This window comes from Aphis gossypii, chromosome 1, assembly GCF_020184175.1.
Source record: "Aphis gossypii isolate Hap1 chromosome 1, ASM2018417v2, whole genome shotgun sequence".
Classification (NCBI taxonomy): domain Eukaryota; kingdom Metazoa; phylum Arthropoda; class Insecta; order Hemiptera; family Aphididae; genus Aphis; species Aphis gossypii.
The window spans coordinates 9797753-9819942 of NC_065530.1; the positions used below are offsets into that span (position 1 = coordinate 9797753).

The following is a 22190-nucleotide window of genomic DNA, read 5'->3' on the forward strand; positions in this document are numbered from 1 at the left end:
ACATTTTTATTGGGCATTGAACAAATCAATGATTTTTAAATTAAATTGTTCTAAAAACGTTATATTTGTTTAAATTTTGGACAGACCGAAGCCGGGGATAGAGCGATTTTTAGTATGCTTTCAATAAGTAGTTAAAATTCAAAAAAAATATTGGCAGTTACAGGAAATAGAAATAAAAACATAGATTTTTTAGTATTAAAATTTGAAATTTCATAATGTTTGAATTAAAATTATCAACATCAATCTGGTTTTACATTTCAGTGACACTCCGTGCAATAATTATATGCATGTTTATTTTTTTTTTTTTGTGTTTGTGAACAGCATAAATTGCTTGATACTGAACGAAGTGATGAATGTATTGATGTTGCAATGATGTGGGTATTATTTTTTACTACTATTCCAAATTTCAAGTTCGTAAGTTGAGTGGTTTTTAAGAACAGCGAACGATCTGTGAATGAATGGTATTTGAATTTTATATAAATTAATAGACTATAATTTTACATTAATGACCATATTTTAAATTTCAACATATTAATCTTAAATTATTATTAGATTTTATACAATATTTAATTTCAAAATTCACGATAAAATATGATTGAACAGCAGAACAACTAAAATTCTATTTTACCACGGTAATAGAAAACGTCCAAGCCACTGTGAAATACTAATTGAGAGATTCTTTGCAGAGGTTTAATATTAGAAAATAAAAATAATACAAAATTTTCAAAGGCCAAATAAATACGAGGATTTAAAATAATTTTCTGTTATTTTTTTTTTTTTTTTTTACTCATATTTTAAAATATTAGTATATTTATTTATAGTATCCACTGTTGTATTACACTATGATTCTACAATTCAAATAATATTCAAACAAAAAATTGAAAGACTTTGTGCTCCGCACTCGTATTTATAAGCTTGGTTTCGCACGGTGCGGCGCTGTGATTGGATATTGCGCGTGGCCACACGGCGGCAATAACGTTGGTTGCTTGCGTCACCGCTGCTCCGTGTCTTGTCGCCGTTTCAGTGGCCGTCAGGTGTACGCCGGTCCCGTGTTCTGAGGGCCTATTCTTGAAATCATACGGATCGGGTTCGTATACGAATGTTCCTACGAATGTTGATTTATTATATTTTATTTTATTTTAAAAACTAAGGTATTTGTAGTTTTCACCTTTCAGACAACTAATATACTAATATGCATTTGAAATTATTCTAATATCTCAATAGTATATAATGGCAACTTCCAAAAGACCAAAAAGCCAGCCAGTGACGAATGACAAAAGCAAGCATTACTTGAGCAGTCAGCCAGAGCTCTCGAGAAGCAAATTTACAAATAATTTTACTCATTCGACAGTGTCCAAACAATGGATTGAACTAGGTAAAACATTGAACACTATGATAGGCCCCTTGAAGAAGTGGAATATACGTATAATAATTCTAATTTTTAATTTTAAGATTTTTAATTAATTTTTTGTTCGAAGCTGGTTAAAAAATATTTTAAAGCAACTTTTAAGGAAACTGAGTATTTTAAGGAAATTACATTTCCCATCCATAATTTATAATTACTAAAGGATGTTATTTATTTAATTACGTACATTATAAATGTAAATAGGTAATTCAATAACATATTATACGATATCGTATAATATCGTAATCAACGATCATGATTCATGATAAAACTTTGTGATAATTTGTTTATTCGTATATGGAAAAACATATCCAAACGCCATAAATAAATAAATATCCATAACTGTGTTAATTTTACGCACTTATAGAAAAATGAAAATAACGATAGTGAACTGTTGATATCAAATGTCGATAGTATACTAAATAACATTTCAGCACTTATAATATAGTTACATTAAGTTAAGTCAGATTTAATTTAAAATAATAATAAAAATGTTACTAAAACAGTAAAACCCAACGTGTGGGTAACATATCAATATTGAGTGCTAAACCAGTTAGATAAGTCCCTCATACAAAACAATATTATTTATGAATTTTAGTTTTGATATTTTCGACAACACATAATATAACAATAAAAAAGAAACACACCAGGTTTCAATTTTCAACAAAGTCGGAATTAAAATTATCTACAAATCATTTAAGATTAACATGACTATGAAGAATAATGAAAAGGGCTGAGATAGTACACCAAGTTGTCGTCAATAACAATTTTATCATAGCTAGGCCTTGATAATTATTACTGAATTTGTAACCAATTAATGCGTCCAGAACTAAACAAGTAACAAATACTATAAAAATAAAATATAAAATATGAAAAAAAAAATTTCAATTTTTAAGGTATAATAAATTAATTTAAATGTATTTTTTAAGTTTTTATCTCATTTTTTAAGGGCATTTTTTGAGATTTTTTAGGATATTTAAATGCCATCCCTAATAATGAAAAATGAATAAAAAAATCTAGAAGAATCAAATGAAAAATAAATTAATAAAAAATAATTTTTTATTCAAATAATCAATCGAATAATTTTTTATTCGACTAATAGGACTATTAGGATACCCTTAATGCAGTTGTGTAGGTACAAAGATTAATAAATATAATAAAAAAATTTTCTTTACCCTACTATAAAATACAACAAACTGATATATGTAGTGGACTGTATATTTTAAACTACTAATACATCGTGGAACCAGTTGCAATAGTTTACAATATATACAAATATATATAAATAATGCATATAAATAACATAAAATAAATAAATAAATAATATTCATATGATTGACTATAACAGTGCAACAATCGTTAACAAAGACAAACAAGTTATATTATATTACAATAAGAATTTATAATAGAACCCCAATAATGATCTATAATAGTTGTACCTATAATAATATTTAGGCCCTAAACGGCACAACCAACAGTTTAACGGTAACTAAATAATATAATGAACACAAAGCCCGTCGGCATATACTCACAACATGAGGACTGCAATAGGTAGCTGATTTCATCCACGCGACCACACCGGGGATTGTAATTACAAATATTAATACTTTACAATTAAAAGGTACAGCCCGCGTGTGTGCGACTACCTTGCAGCCGTTACCAATTACCATCTACCAACAAGCACTGACTACAACAACGGAAAAAAGTTCACCAACCACGTGTGCGACGATTATTGTTTGTGTCGTTGCTGACAACTTGACTACCTGCTTGACTACCTGCTGAGGAAATATAATTAAAACAATAGACACTAAATTGCCTCCGAACGATAATTATCAACAAAGAAGTGCAAGATATCAATCATAGATACCAATGTTGGAAAATACGACACACAGCTGCAACTGGGCTCGGACACATAGTACATGCACACCAAAATACATAAAAAGACCAGGATGTTCATCCGAAGACGGTCAAAAAACAACAACGGAAGCGCCGACCGCCTTACCTATCCGTAGGTGCCGGCTATCAGAAAAATTAATAAATAACACAATGTTGTCCTCAACAACAACACATACAAACGCACAAAATCCTAATTGATAACACTGAAATCAAGTTTTTATACTTTACAATAATCACATATACAGTTACACATTATGAAGCTGATAACACCATTATATTAAGGGTTTGTGACAATCATACGAGACACATAGCCCGACAGCCCTACCTGTACTGGTTAGGTAGACCTACCCTGGCCAGTCAATATCACCATAGGTTAGGACGATTAGGTTGTTGTATGAATATTATTATTTTTTCGTAAATACATATTTTTGAAGAAATAAAATAGGTGTTATTATATTACATGCAATTTAATTATTCAAATTAATAAATATACAATGAAAATAATATATACAAAAAATAATAAATAATAAAAAATAATAATTAATTTTTATACAATATTAGTAGTCATCGTCGTCATCATCGTCAGTTGAGCTGTCGTCGTGATTTACGGTAAGAATGATGGGTTCCAAAATTTCGTCCCTTAGCCTTTCCTTCACCAGGTCTTCGTCTTGAACTCTTATACAATGTTCACCGCATTTTTCCCAATTTTTTTTTGTCACGCCATCTAAGGCATTATTGACCAACATTTCAACATCTGCAATTTTGGACGAATGATGTTTTTCAGTGACTTCTCCCTTAACTTGTGCAAAAATCGTTTCAATAGGGTTATACTGGCAGTGATATGGTGGCAGTCTCACCACTTCATGACCCATTTGTAAAGCTATCTCGTCTAATTTATATTTTTTTTCTTTTGGCATCGATAGTTTTACTTTTTCTCGTAATTCGCACAATGTTTCTTTAAGAGTAAATGGTATTGACTTGTTTTGGAGCCATTTTTGAACATCTGCCTTTTTAGTATTACTCTTAAGGTAATCTTCATTTAACGTTGAATGATATGAGGCATTGTCCATTACTATAATACACGGTTCTTCCAAATTACCTAACATATCAATGAACCATTGTTCAAACACTGTGGCGTTCATCTGTGAGTGGTAGTCTGCCGAACTACCAGAGTTGCACCAAAATACCAGTTTGGAATTGTTGACATAACCAAATGACGGTGACCCGGCATAGCACACAATGAGCGTGCCGCCCTTCCCTGTTGGTACCTCGAGTTCTTCAGTATTGTCTGAATTTTTCCAAATGTACCCACGGGTTTGGTTTTGGTTTACCCATGTCTCATCTAAGTAAACAACTGGCCTTGAATCGTTATTACGTCGAAACTCGTTCATTTTTCTTAAAAATTTTACTCGAGCAGTAACAATGTCATTCCGCTCCATTAAAAATTTACGTCCATCATTACATCTTTTGAATTTAAAACCTAAATTTTTTAAAAGGGTTTGCATGGACGTTCTTGAACCCGGATAGTTGATTTTTTCACGCATTGCTGCCAACATTTTTAAGGTCGTAGGAAATTGACAATTGTCGTAAAAACTATGAACGGTTCTCCTTATAACGTCGTTGTCAAAACTATCTAAATTATTAGTATACTTTACCCGTTTACAATTTTTTCTTGGCGATTTGAATGAAGTCAAGGGTCTGTCATCTCTTTCTATTTTTTTTCCTTCTGAACAAATTCGCTGGACACTACAAAGGCTAACACCACATGCTTCGGCAGTTATTTCACGAGTTTTACGGAAAAAATAAGCAAATTCGGGAAAATTTTGGTCGGTAGCCAATACTTTTAAGTAATTGTAAACACTATAAATTACTTTTTTAGTTTGGGAATTAATATCCTGTTGAGATCCCATTATAAAAATATTGTTATAAATGTATAACAAACAATAAAACACTTTTTTTTAAAAAAAAAGAAAAAGGCGAACAAAAAAATACTTTTAGCACAGGCAAATCGATAAAACGTACACACAAACTCACAGGTAAACGGTTGTGGAAGTACTAGCGGACTAGCCGCTGGCGTATTACGTCTCCACTACACTTCACGAAAACGTAGAGATGGCCGCAGCGTGCCATGTGTCGATTTTTCTGAAAACCAGTGGGCTTCAATATTTGATATCTATTACGTGCCACTGGTTTGATAGGTACTATTCATTTTGGAACAGTTTGGACACCACTTACGAGAAAATATGGCCACTGGGCGCGCGGCGGTCATCCGCACGTTTTTGTGAAACGTATTATAGGCTTTACAGACATTACGTATAAGGGATTCGAAAAATCGTAAAATATAATGTAAGGTTAGGTTAACAAGCAAGCGTAAACAAATGACAGCTGAATTTATAAATAGTGCGCCAATAGTTTCAAACGGAGAACCCCTGGTTACGCTAAAATACATCACTATAGTGCGGTCCACGAAAAGTAGGCCGCGATCGTCACACGCCTACCGGCCGATTTACGGTACGGGTTTCCAAACGTTTTCCCGCCTAATATTAATTATTGTTATTATTTGTGATAACATACCAACGAGTCAACAAAATCAAAATTACGAAAATTTATTCTAAAATGCGATGAAATACCGTCAGAAAACCATCTGTACTATAATAAAATAATAATAATAATACTCTCAAACGGAGAACCCCTGGTTTCATTAAAAACGGCCGGTAGGCGCGCGACGATCGCGGCCTACTTTTCGTGGACCGCACTATAGTAACGCGTCGGTCACGGCTCATTTTTTGCTAGCCGTATCACAGTTATTCTGTGGCCGTACTATAGTTTATCTTATCTACTTTAGTACCTAATCACAGTACTTTATAAATCGTCAGAACCTATTAACCCACCCTATTATAGTTAAACTTAAAAATGAATTACTGTACTTGAAATTTTCGCCAATTGTTTATATTAGCGTTATCTACACACGATTAAATTTTCAAAATATTCGGACTTCGACCCAGACACCGATGTATATTTTTTTTGCAATTATGAAAAATCACAGTTTTTCGCGAACATACTAGGGATGATTCAAAATTTGGTATCGGGTCACTCCAAAGTCTACCATTCCCGTCCATATTGTATTTATATTATCTTAAAAATATAAAAAAATTAAATCAGAAATGAATTTTAACATTTTAATGTTTAGTTTATGTTTAGTCCCCGTCCATATATTGCTGTAGTTCTAAATTATGAGCGATTCCAATTAAATATTTTCTATACGTCTAGATAGTAACATCTCGATATTTTTCGTTATCGGAGTAAAACCAAATAATACGCCGATAAACTATAATAATACTATAATAGTGAACAAGCATCATGGATTATCTATAATATTATCAACGATTTAGACGGGACGGTAATAATAATCTGATGACGGCGTACAGTCATCAGTCCACTTTTTAACGTTAGATTTGTAAATATTTTTAGAAAAGATTATTCTGCTATGAACTATGTGTTAACGGTGGATTACAAAAATGACCCATCAGTTTTTATAGGAAATCCTACAATAGTTTGCCAGTTTTGTTCTGCTCTGAGATGGAAAGACGAATGCAAAACCTTATGTTGCTCTAATTGCAAAGTAAAATTAGATGATATAATTATACCACCAGAACCATTGAATTCCCTTCTTAATGGAAGTCACACAAAACATAAACAATTCACACGCGAAATTCGTTCTTACAACAATGCTTTCCAAATGACTTCATTCAGAAGCAAGCAGGTAGTTCATAAAGGGTTTATGCCTACCTTTAAAGTACAGGGTCAGGTTTACCACGTTGCCGGCAGTCTTTTTCCACATCATCCTAATGACCATAAATTTTTGCAGATTTATTTTATTTCCGAAGCCTGTGGTTACAAGAGGGACAAGAGCTGATGAAGTCAACGCGTCATTGAAAAGATCCTACTTATGGCCTTATATAAAAATATTAGAACTTAAAAATAATATGAGAGTGCTATGTACAGATCAAGATAATATAAATTTTGTCAAAGATTTACTTTTAATAGGCAAAGGAGAATTTCAAGCAACGAATGATAAAATAAATATTAAAAGTTTCTGTAATTCAGTACCCACTATAACAAAATTGATTCAAAACGTGTACCCGAACATTCAAAATATATCTTCTAAATCATTGAAATGGTTTCAAGAAAGGGCTATTTTGTCACCAACAAATGAGCAAGTCGACAAAATAAATGATTTGATTCTATCTAGGTTTGACAAAAACTGAGTTACATCGGTGGCGCCCTCTAGCAGATAAAAATATAAATATATATATACATAATAATATATATCTAGACACGCGGCAGCGTGTCAAGCCAAGTTCTAGCTAACAGAACTGGCGAGCAGCACCGTGTGTAATATTACACGAACCATTTGGAGCCACTTTTGACCCCTTCATAACTCAAAAACTATTCCACATAAACATGTCAAATTTGGCTCATATATTGAGACTTACTAGATACATATGTTTTCCAAATTTCATAAACATATCTCAAACCGTTATTTAGATATTAACATCCCAAAATCGTCATTTTTATCACTGACTCACCTATAGATCAAAATTCTAACCCACTTCCAGATGACCTAGAAAGTTCAAATTTGGCATACAAATAGGTAGTTAGGTTAATATAAAGGAAAAAATCAGAAACTTGAAAATTTTTAAATAGCGGCTCCAAAAATACGTCCAATCGATATGTGTCGTCGTGTCGATATTGGCGACCCGCGCGCCATAATTAAATAATTAATCTTACAATTATGAATTATCCACCCATCAGTAGAAATTATAGTAAATAAAATTATGATAATTAAAAATAATATACTCAAAAGAAGATAAAATAATTTTATATTAACTTTACATATATTATAGTATTATACTCTGTATACAACAGAAAATATTTTATAATAAATACCTATTATTAATGTTAGTAACTGAATTATAGTATATAGCAAAAATTGTATTTTATAGGATACTCTGTATAAAACAAATATTTTATAATAAATACCTATTATTAATGTTAGTAACTGAATTATAGTATATAGTAATAAACTGTATTTATAGAATACGTCATGGTAAAATATTTTTATCGACGATCGAAACGAAGTCGTTTCGGGGAAAATTATCAGTACTAAGAATAAACAAAAAGAAAAAACCAAATAAAATTGTTAGATAATCATATAATAATATATATAAATATTATTTATATTCCAAAACATAGATAATATTCTCATCATCGGTCAAAATAATGAATCAAGAAATGATTGATTCAATAAATATTGATTCAATTCAAGTACAAGAAAATATAAATAATAATACAAAAAAGACAATTATAACCCGTAAACGTAGGAAAATACAATAATTTAACAAAAAATGTTATCGTGAATAAGTAGCAATTGATAATTTACAAACAAAAAGTAATGATATCTCACCAAAACATACATGTAAAATGATAGCCAAGTTCAATACTATAATATATGCCCTGGTTGTTGACTTCAACGACAAAAGAAGTGAGATCTAAATGGATGCCAAGTTCAATGTTCAGTCCAGAAATTTATTTATAACAACATAACATATAATTTCTTCTTATCACTTAGAATAATGTTTTGAAGCCTAAGGTCTGACTTGGCTGGTTTCCATATACGAATTATGTTATAGCCTTCGCAAATTCTAAAGTTGTGAGTTCTTTTTTATCCTTCTAAAAATTTGACTTGCTGGTAGAAACTAGCTATGGAACATAGTGCTCTTGCATGACTGTTTTAGTTGTATAATTCGTATATGACAACCAGCCAAGTCAGACCTTAGGCTTCAAAACATTATTCTAAGTGATAAGAAGAAATTATATGTTATGTTGTTATAAATAAATTTCTGGACTGAACATTGAACTTGGCATCCATTTAGATCTCACTTCTTTTGTCGTTGAAGTCAACAACCAGGGCATATATTATAGTATTGAACTTGGCTATCATTTTACATGTATGTTTTGGTGAGATATTCTTATATCTATATACATATAGGAGACCGCCCCGATTCACTCATCAACGCCCAGACCAAACCGCTGGGTATAGGGACTTCAAATTTTGTACAGAGGTTTCTTAAGCAACGTATAGGCGCACTAAGAAAGGATTTTTCAAAATTCGCATTTTAAAGGATTGCTAAAACGGGGATTTTGAGATTTACGATGGAAATTTTGTTTTTAATTTTTGTTTATAAATGGTTGCTATAACAACTTGATTTATGTGTTAACACATTTATCACTTTATTATTACAGCTAATTATTATGTATAAAACATGATAACATGAAGTCGTAAAATACTCTACGCATTTACGCATACACGAGGACAAGGTGTTTTACTTATTATTTTCGAATATTAATTATTAATGCGTCTTCATATGCGCACCCCAGTTTATGTACGGTTATTTTTAATTCTTATCTAAAATTGTTTAAATTCTTACAAATTAATAAAAACTAATTAATATGGTTGTCGAATGTGAGCTGGTGGCAGCAGGACAATTATTGTTGGTATTTATTGAGGTGTACCTCAATGATGAACTGTATGAAAAATTTGGATCAGAAAGTAACCAAGATTGCAAGTTAAAGCTCTAATGTAATAAACGCTATAGTTATCACTGGAAGCGCTAGAGAAGATATAGTTTTAATCCCGAGAATTAAAAAACTCCAACTGATTATCCCTTTGAATTAAAAGGAATACAATTCCCTCTCAAAGTTTGCTTTGTTATAACTATTAATAAGTCTCAAGGACAATCATTGAGCATGACAGGGATTGACTTGAGAGAAGAATGTTTTTCACATGGACAGTTCTATATCACATGTTCTAGAGTAAGCTCTGCCAGTAGTTTGGTTATTTTAGCCCCAAAAGGCAGTACCAAAAATACTGTTTATAAAGAGTTATTGAAATGAATAAAATATTTCAATATAAATATTTTTTTTTTTTTGGTTTTTATAACACCATAATGTTAAGTATTTTTTGCCAACAAATTACAATATTACAATACATGGGCAACCAAGGATCAACATAACATCTAAAAGCAGACTGTAATAATATAAAAACTGATAAAATAAAAGTTATAGTAGGTAACACAAAAAAATGTACAAGGGCAAAGCCGGGTTATTCAAGATTTTTGAGAATCAAAACCTAGGTTAGGATTATGTATTAATTGATTATATTAATCTACCGTATTATGTCAAACTTAGTATAACTTTGATACCTTATTAGAGTTAAATCATACACTTACGTACAAATACCACTAGGTCCGCGATCTACCGCAGGTAGATTGCCTACCTGATAATATACTGCTGCGAATCAGAATTTTTATTCCGGGCAACAGAAAACTTAAGATAAATCTAGAACATCATCCATCGAATATTAAATAACGTATTGAACAAAGTCTGAGTCATAAGGAATTGGCATTTTTAACGGGCAACAAAAAAATAATTAGTACAGTAATTACACGAAATTATCCCTCACACACACACACACACACACACACACACACACACTTTATCATATTATTATACATTAGAGATAAATTTAGGATAGAGTGTTGGTGAAGAGGTGTCATATTATATATACACATATAGACCTCACGGTGTGTGTGTGTACACCGAGAGAGGGAAAATGATTTTTTCTCCCGATAAGATATACCACAACGTCCACAACATTGACAGTTCGGTTGTCAGAGGGTTCCAGTTCAATTACTTGGCCCGTCAGTATACATAGTATATATTATATATATAGCGTTTGAGCTCGTAGCATAGTACACAGAACACACACCTACCCCGAGGGTATACAGCATACGCATGCGGACTTAGCGCGAAGTTTCGACATTTTTCTCTATCGTCGTATATAATAACAAATATATTATCACGGGCTTCGCGTGTGTGGAATCATTTGCTGTACATCCGTCTACACGACGGAAAAAAAGATTTTAATAAAATAATAATAATATCTATCTGAAAAAAACTACTATAAATATTACATATAGGTACATATTTTTTTGTATTAAAAAATAAAACAATTTCGAAAAGAAATAATTTTTCATCTTAATACTGGCACTATAATATAAGGTGTATAAGGACTTAGAAAAAAAATAAAATATTTATATAGAAAATATTTATATACTCAGTTAAAAATAATGAGAAAATGAGAAAAAAATAAAAAAATAGTATTTTTATAACACGATCATGTTGCAATAATAGAAATAAAGAACAAATAAGTACTAAAAAATATCAAAGAAATCCATTTGAAAAAAATAAGAAATAAACTGACGTAGGTAAGACCAACACATCACGCAGCGCAACAAAAAACGCGACGAACGAATTTCCTCGCCCGCTTCCACATCGAGCGACGTTTGATTTTTACCGGCGTAATCTCGTCTGCGGGCTCTGTCGCAGTTGTCAACGAATCACTGGAAACCAGCGTCGGTGCAATGCACTCGATTTCGGTAGTCTCGTAAAAAACTTTATCCGTATAATGGATCGCAATGTTTGGCATTGAATACCATAATCTCCCCGGCAGACGAACGGCGAAGTCTCGGCTCATCTTGGCATCCTGCAGTTCGCCCGATCCGTCGTGTTTTGGTCCTTCAGAAACCTTCCGATCGGACGTGACCGACGGCGATCGGATCACGTCTTTTTCCGCGGCAGCTGCTGGTGGCACCACCACTGCCGCGTTCATCAACCCGATGTTTTCCCGCATTTGCGGTTCGGCGCAGTTTTCCGACTCGAGCGGTTCTGCGGAAATTTGCTGTACCGCAACGGCTACAGTCGGCGCTTGGACCGCGGCTGCAGTGTCATCACCGGTTGTTATAGACGCCGTTAAATTCGGCATCGACCCGTAAGGTCGTTTTGCAGTCGATAAATTTTCACAAGTCGAGACTTTTTCTGTTTGTCCGTCTTGCGGTTTCATTATTGGCTCGGAAGTCGAGGCCGTCGATGGGGACGAAGACTGCAGAGTCTTGTCGTTCTCGTCGTTTTCGTATGTAATGTTCTGCATGTTTACAATATGTAAATATATAATTACGTTATAAAGCTTTATGCTTTCAAAATAATTGAACGATTATTAAACGTACGTTTTGTAATAATATTCAATACTGTGAAGAGTATGAAGGCTGAATTGATACTGTGAGATTTTATACCGACAGTAGGTATTATATTTATTTCATAACTATATGCAGTTGCCAATAGCAACAATACAGATGTTTGTATAGTTTGTGTGTAATAAAAATACATTTTTTTTCGAACCATATGAACAATTTTAAATTATTTTTAAATGTTATTTACTACATTGTATAGTAAAGTATACACTTGCGGTATAATAATATTCAAATTTAACATAAAATAGATAAACCTATAATAGATTAAGAGACACAGGTTTGTTGGCTTATGAAAGACGAATATTGTTTTGTTTGTTTAGGCCTGTCATTGCAGGATACATAAAGTAAAATAGTTACAATATCTATACTACTTTATAAAATTAAGTCGCTTTTTTTTGTCCGGGCTAATCTCCGAAACTACTTATTCAATCGTCGTGCAATTTTTTTTTAAATTAAAGAGAATGTCGGGGAGCGGGTTTATAGCATAAATTATGGACCTAACTCTAGCGAATCAAAATTAAATTAATACAAAAATATCACAGGAATTGGAAAGTTAAAAATAAAATGGTACTACATGTACCATGTACCATGTACCATGGTATATAATACTATAATATTATTCAATAAATATATTAAAATATAGCTTTATTTTAATATATTTATTGTATAGCTGTATAAAAAAGAAGTGATGAATGTATTGATTTTACAATGATTTATGTATTTATTATTTTTTTTTTGTGTCTGACGTCTGTGCACGGTTAAGGTAAAGTTGTAACTCATAAACTAATCACTGTAAATACTTCAAATTTTCACCACATGTTTATATTAGCGTTATCTATATACACGATTAAATTTTCAAAATACTTTGACTTATTGGAGCTAGGTATTTAAAGATAAATGAAATTTTCGATTTTTCTATAAAAATTTTTTGAAGTGTTGATAAAAAAATGTTGGGTTCCCAAAAAAACTTTTAAAAACATTTGATACAAAGTTCCTCATAAGTTAGTCTTATGGTGATTTAAAAATTATATATATATATATGCACCTTTTTTTTTTATCAACATTTTAAATTCAAATATTGACAAAAATTCGTTAAAATCATGGATATTTGCAAATTATTTTGTAGGTATAATTCATAACAATTTTAAACTTTAAATTTTAGAATTTCCAGTATTTCCACCGGGTCCTATAAATAATATTAAATATTAAATATTTTCGATTTGTTTAGTTACGGAAAGTTTTACAATGTCTTTAAATTACGTGAAAAGTTCAAAAAGAAAAGACCTGTTAGTGTACTCGGGATATATTTTTGAAAAGGATTATTTGAAAAAAGTAAAAAACTTATTGGAAATGTATCAGATAGGTACAATACTGATAAATGCCGTGAAAGGGCACATACAAAAAATACTAAATAGTGAGGTTACATTTCATAACGACGATCATAATCATACACCGAATTCTGAAGAGATTGGTGTTAAAAAATATAATTCACAAATAAAAGAAATGTCAAACCAAAGTGAGTCAACTCCACAGCAAATTATTGCTCAAATGTCGTATTCTTCTATAGCAGTATCTGCCGCTTTACCAACAATAAATTCAATGGAAAAAATGATTCAACGAATAAGGCATCGAAAAAATGCACCTCCGGAAAACCCGGAAGTGTTATCGGAGTTAATTATTTTTTAATCATATAATATTACATTAGACTACGAACAATTTCTCTTATACGATAGCGGCATGGATGATATCAATAGAATATTATTATTTTCGACAAAAAATAATTTAAAGATTTTAGCATCCGAATAAAGTCATTGGTTTATAGATGGCACGTTTAAAATGTGTTGTCTTCAATTTGAATTTCTTCTGCATGACGAACGCATTTCTTCCAATCATCTACTGTTACTTCATCTAATGCCTCGTGTGTTAGACGTTCAATGTCAACCATTTTAAACGTATTATTTTTTTTTGCCACTTCGCCCTTCACCTGAGGCCAAATCAATTCAATCGGGTTATATTTACAATGGTAAGGTGGTAAACAGATTACCTCATGACCCTTTTCCAACGCGATTTCAACCAGCTCGTATTTTTTTTCTCGTGGCATTAGGTTCTTATAACTTTTTGACGAAGTTCCGGTAATGTTTCGAGTGGATGAAATTCAACGATTTATCTTTTAACCATTATTGGACATCGGATTTTCTCCAATTACTTTTTGGATATGATTCCTTGAAGTTTTTTTATATTTTTAAGATAATATAAATATAATAAGAACGGGGAAATGTCTGACGGGAAAATGGTAGACGGGGAAGTGACCATGAATCCAAAATGTATGGTGAAGGTCATACTCGTTATTGCGTAATTAATATATTAAAATATAATATGTAATTTATAAATATTAGACTGATTTATTAATTTTTCAATAGGTAGATGTGTGCATTAGGCATAATATTACATTATTTGGAAACCAGTGTAATGTACTTAAATTACCAGCCAACCAAAGTTACAAACTCGGGTCGTGTTCGAACGCGGAACGGGCGGTGTGCCGCCCAACGCACGGACGCTCCAAGTTGCGCGACATGATAATATTATGTCGAAGCTCTGAGCGACGCTTTCCCTCCCCCGCAACTCCGCGCTACCGGTAAGCCGGCCGGCGAGCTGACCATCGGCCATCATCACCACTCTTTTCAACGTTTTGTTCTTCTTTTTCCAGCGGTTGACGATAATCTTAAGATAAATATTTTAAATAAAACCGTATCTATGGGTTGACCGTAAAGGACTTCGTACCGTCACCGCAGAGCACAATTGGTTCGTGAGTGCGTTTACTCCTGTGTCGTGTTCGGTTTATGTTAACTACGCCCATAATACCGTTAAATCGATATTCTGCGTCGACGATCATTGTGCGTGCGCGTTGAATTCGCTGGGCCCGAGCTGTGTACCAACTCCGACCATGGCGTCAGCGGACTGCATGCGTTGTGCGTCTGTCACCGCAATATTTAATATTATGTTTTAATCGTGCTTGTGGTGCGTATATATTAATGAAATATCATAATACCGTAATCGCGTAGTCGGTCGAGTGTGTTTCGCGTGTGTTGCGTGCCCGCGTATACTGTTCTGGACCCAAACGTGCCGATGAGGTCTTCCAGTGGTGTCCAGCCCGAGGTGGTATTCGAGCGGTATCGTTGAATATTATATATATATATATATATATATTGTTAATCTTTTTATTATTTTCTACTTACTATAAGTGTAGTTATAATTATTTGAGAGCCCGCTAATCGCTATATATATATTGTTATTTCGCATAAAAATATCCGTGTTTCCGACCCACTAAATTATGGTCCCTAGATATTTATTGAGTAACCCGACTTCGCTCCCGTCCTCGGCACATTGTGCGAGTCGTTGCCGACAACCGCCGGATCCGCAGGATCGGTAACAGCGCCATTCGGTTGCATAAGACATGGTTTGGCTGAACCAACATAATATTTTTGAGGTAATCATACTTACGTCATAGTTCTACAGTGCAGCACACATAAAAAACAAAAGCAACACAAACGTCGTTACTCAATCCGCTTAATGTCAAATGTAAAATTATTAAAAGTATCAAACCATTCAAAACAGACATAACAATATAATATAACAAAACGTATAAGACACATTAAAAGTTCAGAAGTAGAACTCATGCATTTGGAACAAAACCCTTTACAATTTACATGGTTATAATGTTTATACATCCACACACAAAAAAAAAATATATAAAGTTATTGCAATAAAAAAAAAAAAACGTTATTTTATAATTTACAAGAGTGTCGTACAGATTACAACCACGAGATTGGAAATAACATTTTGAATAATCAAAAAATCAATATACCTAGCTAATTCTCATTATGTCACATTAGATGAACTATTGTTTTATTTTGGAATGATTGAATGTCGATTCAATTTCATAATAACTATTAATTAAAAAATAATTAAAACACAACGAATAACCAAAAAAAACATTATATTACATTATTTTCTTATGATAATTATTATTAATTAATTATTTGTTTATTAACATTTATTGATTATAATGTGCAATAATAATTACAAAAAAGCTAATTTAGCTCAGATGAAGAAAAAAAAATAAAGCAAAACAAATGATAGAAAAAAGTAACAAAATATAAATAATATTATAAAACAAATTGTTTTAACGTATTCTCCCTCCGTTATAAGTTTTTACTATTATAGAAGGAACATCTTCCACTTCATTTTCATCGTTTTTAGTCGCATGTAAGAACTTAACATTTTAACAGCTTCTACATATTATTGAGTTTCTTATTCCTAAAAATTACACAATACATAAAAATCATAAAATCAATCGATATATTAACATAGCTAATATAATAATATACATAATCGTAATTAAATGAAAATCAATAGTAATTATTACGAATACTTGATTATTAATAATGATAAAGAAATGTCTCCTAATAGTTCTATTTATTTATTTTCTATTTTTAAGAAGATTTATTAACCATCCCGTACGTAATTTATCCATGGAAATGGTTTTATGTAGGACAAACTTATAGCGGAGTATTAAAAATAAATAATGTCTTATTGCAAGACTTTGTATATTATAATAGTCATAAAGAAAAAATTATAATAGTATAACATCAAAAGAGCTTATTCAATTTCAGAAAAATAATAATTCTCAACTAAGTAATCAGCTCCATTCGTATTATTATTTAATCGTATAGTAACTTAATTAATATTAATAACAGTTTTCGGACAGACAATGAATGGTTAATATAAGAAACTTGATCGATTTGTTACAAGAGCATTTACTGTGTGTACCTACTGAGAATGCACTGGAATACATATAACCAAATTAATGAGTTAAAAAAATACAATACCTACTAGATCCAAATCGCAATCAAAATGATAGTCATCATCGGTAGTGTTTTCATCATCATCAGTAAGGTTGTCATCTTCATTGGTAAAGTTTGTCATAGTCGATAGGGTTGTCGTCTTCATCGTTAGGGTTGTCATCTCATCGGTGGAGTTTGTCATAATCGGTGGGGTTTGTCATAATCGGTGGGGTTTGTCATAATTGGTAGGGTGAGTCATAATTGGTGGGGTTTTTCATAATTGGTATAGGTGTGTCATTATTGGTAGATGTGTCTTAATTGGTTGGTGTGTCATAATTGGTAGGATTGTGGTCAAGATTCATCATCTGCGCTGTAGGAATCATCAGTAACTGATTCACTGCTGGAATCATCATCATTATCATCAACAGAAGAAGAAGAAGATTCTTCAACTGAGCTTGTCTAATTAAATTTAAAATATCAAAAAAACATATATATCATAAATAAAAATATAACAAAAATGAGCACATTGTAATAATTGTTCCGGTTTCGTCATCTCCAGTGAGATCGATAATAGAAGGTCTAATAATCTAAAAAATTTTAAAATTTCATATTCAAAATCAAATTAATAAAATACAGTGGTCGCTTATTGGACTCACGGTTAATTGACTCATTCGCCTATTAGACTCAAAACGGCTGGTCCCGATTCGCACATATTATACTAACACACAACAACAAATTCGTCTATTCGACTCATACACCGGTTAATATAGGGTCATTTGGAAATTAGATAAATAAATAAAATATACATTGAACAAACGTGAAAAAATAAATAAGTCGTTACTTTTTATCGCGGAGATAAAATAAATTACTTTTTCACGATAAACCAAGCAGTCGTCAAGTGAAGTCACATGAAGTCCAAACTACCGAACTCGTTACCGAGGAAGATATATGTGGGGAAATACAGTCAAAATAGTTTAAAGAGAATGTGGTTGGTGATAGCGACGAAGAGGAACCTGATGAGAAACCACCATCAACTAAAGAAATGCTAGAAGCGCTTCAAATTTTACGTAGATGGATTCAGCAAAGAGGCGATTTTGACGTATTCGAGAAACATAAATCTTATGAAGATAGGATTATGAAGTTGGTCGAAGAATCGAAAATCCAATCAACATTAGACGTATTTTTATCAAAAAATTAATTAATTTTATTAATTATGTATGTATGTTATTTATTTTATTTTATTTTTAATTACGTATAGCTAGATTTTTACATTTTTTATACCTTGAATTTCAATATATATTTTTAATTTTTTAAATTTAAGCATTTTTAAAATTGTTTTGAGTCATTCGCCTTATTGACTCATTTGGTTAATTGACTCAAATTGTCGGGTCCCAAAGCGATTCTAATAAGCGGCGACTACTGTATATTTAATATAGATTGACTTTGAAAAAGAAAAGTAAATGTTTAAATAGATTAGATTTTATAAATGTATACACAGACTATGAATACTAGAGTCTATCAACTGCAATTTTATATAATATATAAAAATATACTCTTTCATTATCACGATCATTATGGAAAATCTACTCGTATCTACACTAGATAAGTGTAGGTTAGTAATTTTAATTTCATAATTCAATATTTAATGACTTACGTGATTTAATTGTTTTTAATGTAGCGTTCTATAAATTATTTGTAGATTTTTTACATTCATGTAAGTTATAGTAAGTATATTATAGTCTTTAAATCACAAAAATGAAATGATAGGGATAAATAATTAGAACATTTTGAACCTTACATAAACACGTGAGATTCATCTACCAAAATGGTATATTTTGACAAAATGTATCCCGAAAGCACACCCAATGAACAACGCTCATCTGCTTAGAGCATTTAATAACTACTTGTCCTGTATAAATCTATCTGTACTAATCTTTTAAAGTGTTATAGTTTTCATATTTTCAAAAATTAATAAACATAAAGGATACGGCATTCCTTTATACATTCTACATACACTGCTATTCTGCCCTGCTACCAAGAATTGCAGTAACTCCAAAAAGTGAAATGTTGGGAAATCGTGTTTAAAGGTTTTTTTAATTTTTGACCCAGAAGTTATTATTTTTTAATGATTTTTTCTATAAATCATTTTTAATAGATGTTCAAGTTATTTGTTGATATATTTTTTTTGTATTTTATTCATTTTTTGTATGTTTTTTACCACTTTTAAACATATTATAGGAGTTACTGCATTTTTACTTAGGAAATAACCCACATTAAATTTACAAAATGCAGTAAATCCATTCCTATGATTCTTAATTTTTATATTATGTGCACTCTGCAGCAGCCTTCTACTGAAACATTAAGTTAAACTAAAATATAAAGTTGATTAAGTTAATAATCTTTTCCCAATAAAAAAAGCCTATTAATTATATTTATAAAATTAATTAATTACCCAAGTACAAGAAATATAAAGACTAAAACATCATAATTATACCTTTGTTTTGTTATCAACCGCCTAAACAGTCAGATAGTATCATATTTGTCAGTTGTTACTTGTTAGATTAGGAGTAATCAATCTTATCTAATCAAATACAATATTATTATGAAGTATAACCATGGTTAGAACTTAGAATTATCTAAATTCAAAGATCCTGAAGCCTATATGTTATGTCAAAAAGTTATTTTATGGAGTTGCGGCAAAGAAGCCATTTAAACACACAATATTACTAAGGCAATATGCAGTAAGAGCATGTAAAACTTCTAGAAATCCGATTCCTAAGAAATTATGCAGTAAATCCATGGACTTGCTGCTTTTGTTCTTAGTATATGGCGTTACTGCACTTTTGCTTAGTATTTTACCTGAATTCCAGAATATCTTTGAAATAATAATCGATTTTCAAGGAGTTTATAGTGATTTTTACTGCATTTTACCTTAGTAAAAAAAGACGCGGGATAGTTCAATTAATAAGAATATTATATAACCTCACTTTTCACAATTTTGGAGTTACTGCAATTCTTGGTATTTAGGGCCAACATAAAGGAGAGAGAAACGATGGTTCTCACTCGCACACATCTTCTGTGTGACAAAGAAAGTAAGACTCTTGTAAGAGAGAGAAAACATAATATGTACAGATAATTGATAAAATATTATTATCATTTATCATTATAATTTAAAATTATTTTGTTAGTTCAGTTTTATTTTAATTTAAAAAAAAGAAATGTAATATATAATTGTAAAAAATGGTTAAATGTTTATTATGTAATCGAAGTTACCAAACGATTAAACATGCTCAAAGTAAAATCAGCTTTCATTCGTAAGTACTTTTTTTGTTTTAATAATGAATTTTACTTGTCATCACCATTTTAGTTATAAATACGATTAAAGGAAGATTTTTAATCGTGATTATGACTGTTATTAGTTTCTATGCATTATAATATATTATGAAAAAAAATTGTTATTTTTTCAATAGTTTCCCTGTAAATCCTGATTTACGAAAAAAATGGATTAAGAAATGTGGTCTTGAAGACGAAGACATATTGATAAAAAGTTCCCATAAAATATGTTCGTTACATTTTACTACAGATTCATATCTACCAATGTTTCCGAAATCTAAACGTTTAAAACCAACTGCTGTCCCATCATTTTTTATGAATTCCAGGTAATGTAAATATATTTAATAATAATTATTTTTCACATTAACTAGTTAATTATGATTATTTATTTCTTACTAATTTAAATATACATATATAGTTCAATATCCGTCAATGATTCAAACACTTCAACATTAAGCTCACCGGTATTTTCAAATAATATCTCTATACCTACTAAAATAGTTCATAATTCATCAACTTCATCAATTAATACAATATACAATCCAGCTGATGAATCTAAATCTTTGAGGTATGGTATATCATATTATGTGCTTTATTTTTAAATAAAAAGATCATCTTTAATTTTAGTTTTTGTAGGCCACCAACCAGAAAAAAATTAAATTTTCATCCTCGGTATATTGGTGATTGTACTGAAAAAGATTTTAGTACACCTATAAGAAGGAAGAACAATTTAATATTTGTTAAAAATCAGTATTTACTTCAAACAAAAAAAATAAAATGCTTACTACAACAAAGTAGCAATTTGAAAAAAAAAGTGCTTTCATTAAAATCACTATTAAATGAACTGCAACATAAATATAAAATAGTTGAAAATAGTTGATTCATATAGAAATACTGGATTTGTTGGCTTAATTTTAAGTTTGGAAACTGCAATCAATTTATTTAAGTATTTGCATTATAATCATTCATTAGAATATTTACTAGGTAACTTACAAAATTAGCCAAGATCATTTGGAATTATTTTAGTACTATTTAATTAACATAAAAAACCGAGGTCCCTTAGTAAAACCATCTAAAGATGTAGAGTTACTGTTCAAAGAAACTGAAAAATGTATTAGGCAGCATCAAGAAGTTGTATTCAAACAAAATAATATAGTACGATTTTTAAATAATAAAGTAAAAAGGGCATTATATGAAGTTGTTTTCAAAAATGAAGAAATGTATCAACATATAATCTGTCAGCAACAATTTAATAATCACAGAGATCAATTGATGAATTTAATAATTACATTCTACCTTAATATTCGACTGCATCATAAAGGTAAACAATTTGATAAAGAATCATGTCTCCAGAATAAATTTAACAAACTAGTATTATTTAATAATGAATAGCAAAATTATTTTATTTATGCTAAAAAAGATATTCATTGCTTTCATTTGTACATTTTGTTATATTTTATTATAAATAAAAAATAATATATAATATATAATATTGTTATATTTTTTTTTTTTTTTTATAGTTATATCGTCATTGTAAAATTTAAAAAGAATATGTTATTA

The 22190-nt window shown here is 30.8% G+C and overlaps 4 protein-coding genes across 6 annotated transcripts; 2 read left to right on the top strand and 2 right to left on the bottom strand.

The window, feature by feature from the left end:
- Positions 1 to 352: 352 nt before the first annotated feature.
- LOC126549845 (uncharacterized) lies at positions 353 to 12522 on the bottom strand. 2 transcript variants are annotated; one of them, XM_050200236.1, is made up of 2 exons: positions 11628 to 12522; positions 353 to 448 (listed from the first exon to the last, which is right to left on the bottom strand). In XM_050200236.1, exon 1 carries the CDS (start codon positions 12351 to 12353, stop codon positions 11646 to 11648), a length of 708 nt encoding a protein of 235 aa, XP_050056193.1. In that variant the 5' UTR covers positions 12354 to 12522; the 3' UTR covers positions 353 to 448; positions 11628 to 11645. The 2 variants fall into 2 exon arrangements, with proteins under 2 accessions (XP_050056193.1, XP_050056197.1); XM_050200240.1 differs by lacking the exon at positions 353 to 448 and adding an exon at positions 11240 to 11264.
- LOC114123360 (uncharacterized) lies at positions 3859 to 5211 on the bottom strand. The gene has a single exon (XM_027986293.2). The coding sequence runs from the start codon at positions 5209 to 5211 to the stop codon at positions 3859 to 3861; it is 1353 nt and encodes a 450-aa protein (XP_027842094.2).
- Positions 7150 to 7569, top strand: LOC126549245 (uncharacterized). Its single transcript, XM_050197887.1, has one exon. The coding sequence runs from the start codon at positions 7150 to 7152 to the stop codon at positions 7567 to 7569; it is 420 nt and encodes a 139-aa protein (XP_050053844.1).
- Positions 12523 to 19999: 7477 nt separating the features above from the next.
- On the top strand, positions 20000 to 22128 carry LOC114125653 (uncharacterized). 2 transcript variants are annotated; one of them, XM_027989404.2, is made up of 4 exons: positions 20000 to 20611; positions 20768 to 20956; positions 21049 to 21198; positions 21258 to 22128. In XM_027989404.2, the coding sequence occupies exons 1-4, from the start codon at positions 20538 to 20540 to the stop codon at positions 21508 to 21510; spliced, it is 666 nt and encodes a 221-aa protein (XP_027845205.2). In that variant the 5' UTR covers positions 20000 to 20537; the 3' UTR covers positions 21511 to 22128. The 2 variants fall into 2 exon arrangements, with proteins under 2 accessions (XP_027845205.2, XP_027845206.2); XM_027989405.2 differs by having other exon boundaries at positions 20004 to 20611; positions 21267 to 22128.
- Positions 22129 to 22190: the final 62 nt, after the last annotated feature.

What these genes read in the sequence shown, in the direction of transcription:
- LOC114123360 (XM_027986293.2), bottom strand. Translation starts at nt 5,211, where the DNA reads ATGGGATCTCAACAGGATATTAATTCCCAAACTAAAAAAGTAATTTAT.
- LOC126549245 (XM_050197887.1), top strand. Translation starts at nt 7,150, where the DNA reads ATGACCATAAATTTTTGCAGATTTATTTTATTTCCGAAGCCTGTGGTT.
- LOC126549845 (XM_050200236.1), bottom strand. Translation starts at nt 12,353, where the DNA reads ATGCAGAACATTACATACGAAAACGACGAGAACGACAAGACTCTGCAG.
- LOC114125653 (XM_027989404.2), top strand. Translation starts at nt 20,538, where the DNA reads ATGGTTAAATGTTTATTATGTAATCGAAGTTACCAAACGATTAAACAT. An exon ending in TCATTTTTTATGAATTCCAG is followed by an intron (nt 20,957 to 21,048) that starts GTAATGTAAATA and finishes ATACATATATAG; the next exon opens with TTCAATATCCGTCAATGATT. An exon ending in GATGAATCTAAATCTTTGAG is followed by an intron (nt 21,199 to 21,257) that starts GTATGGTATATC and finishes CTTTAATTTTAG; the next exon opens with TTTTTGTAGGCCACCAACCA.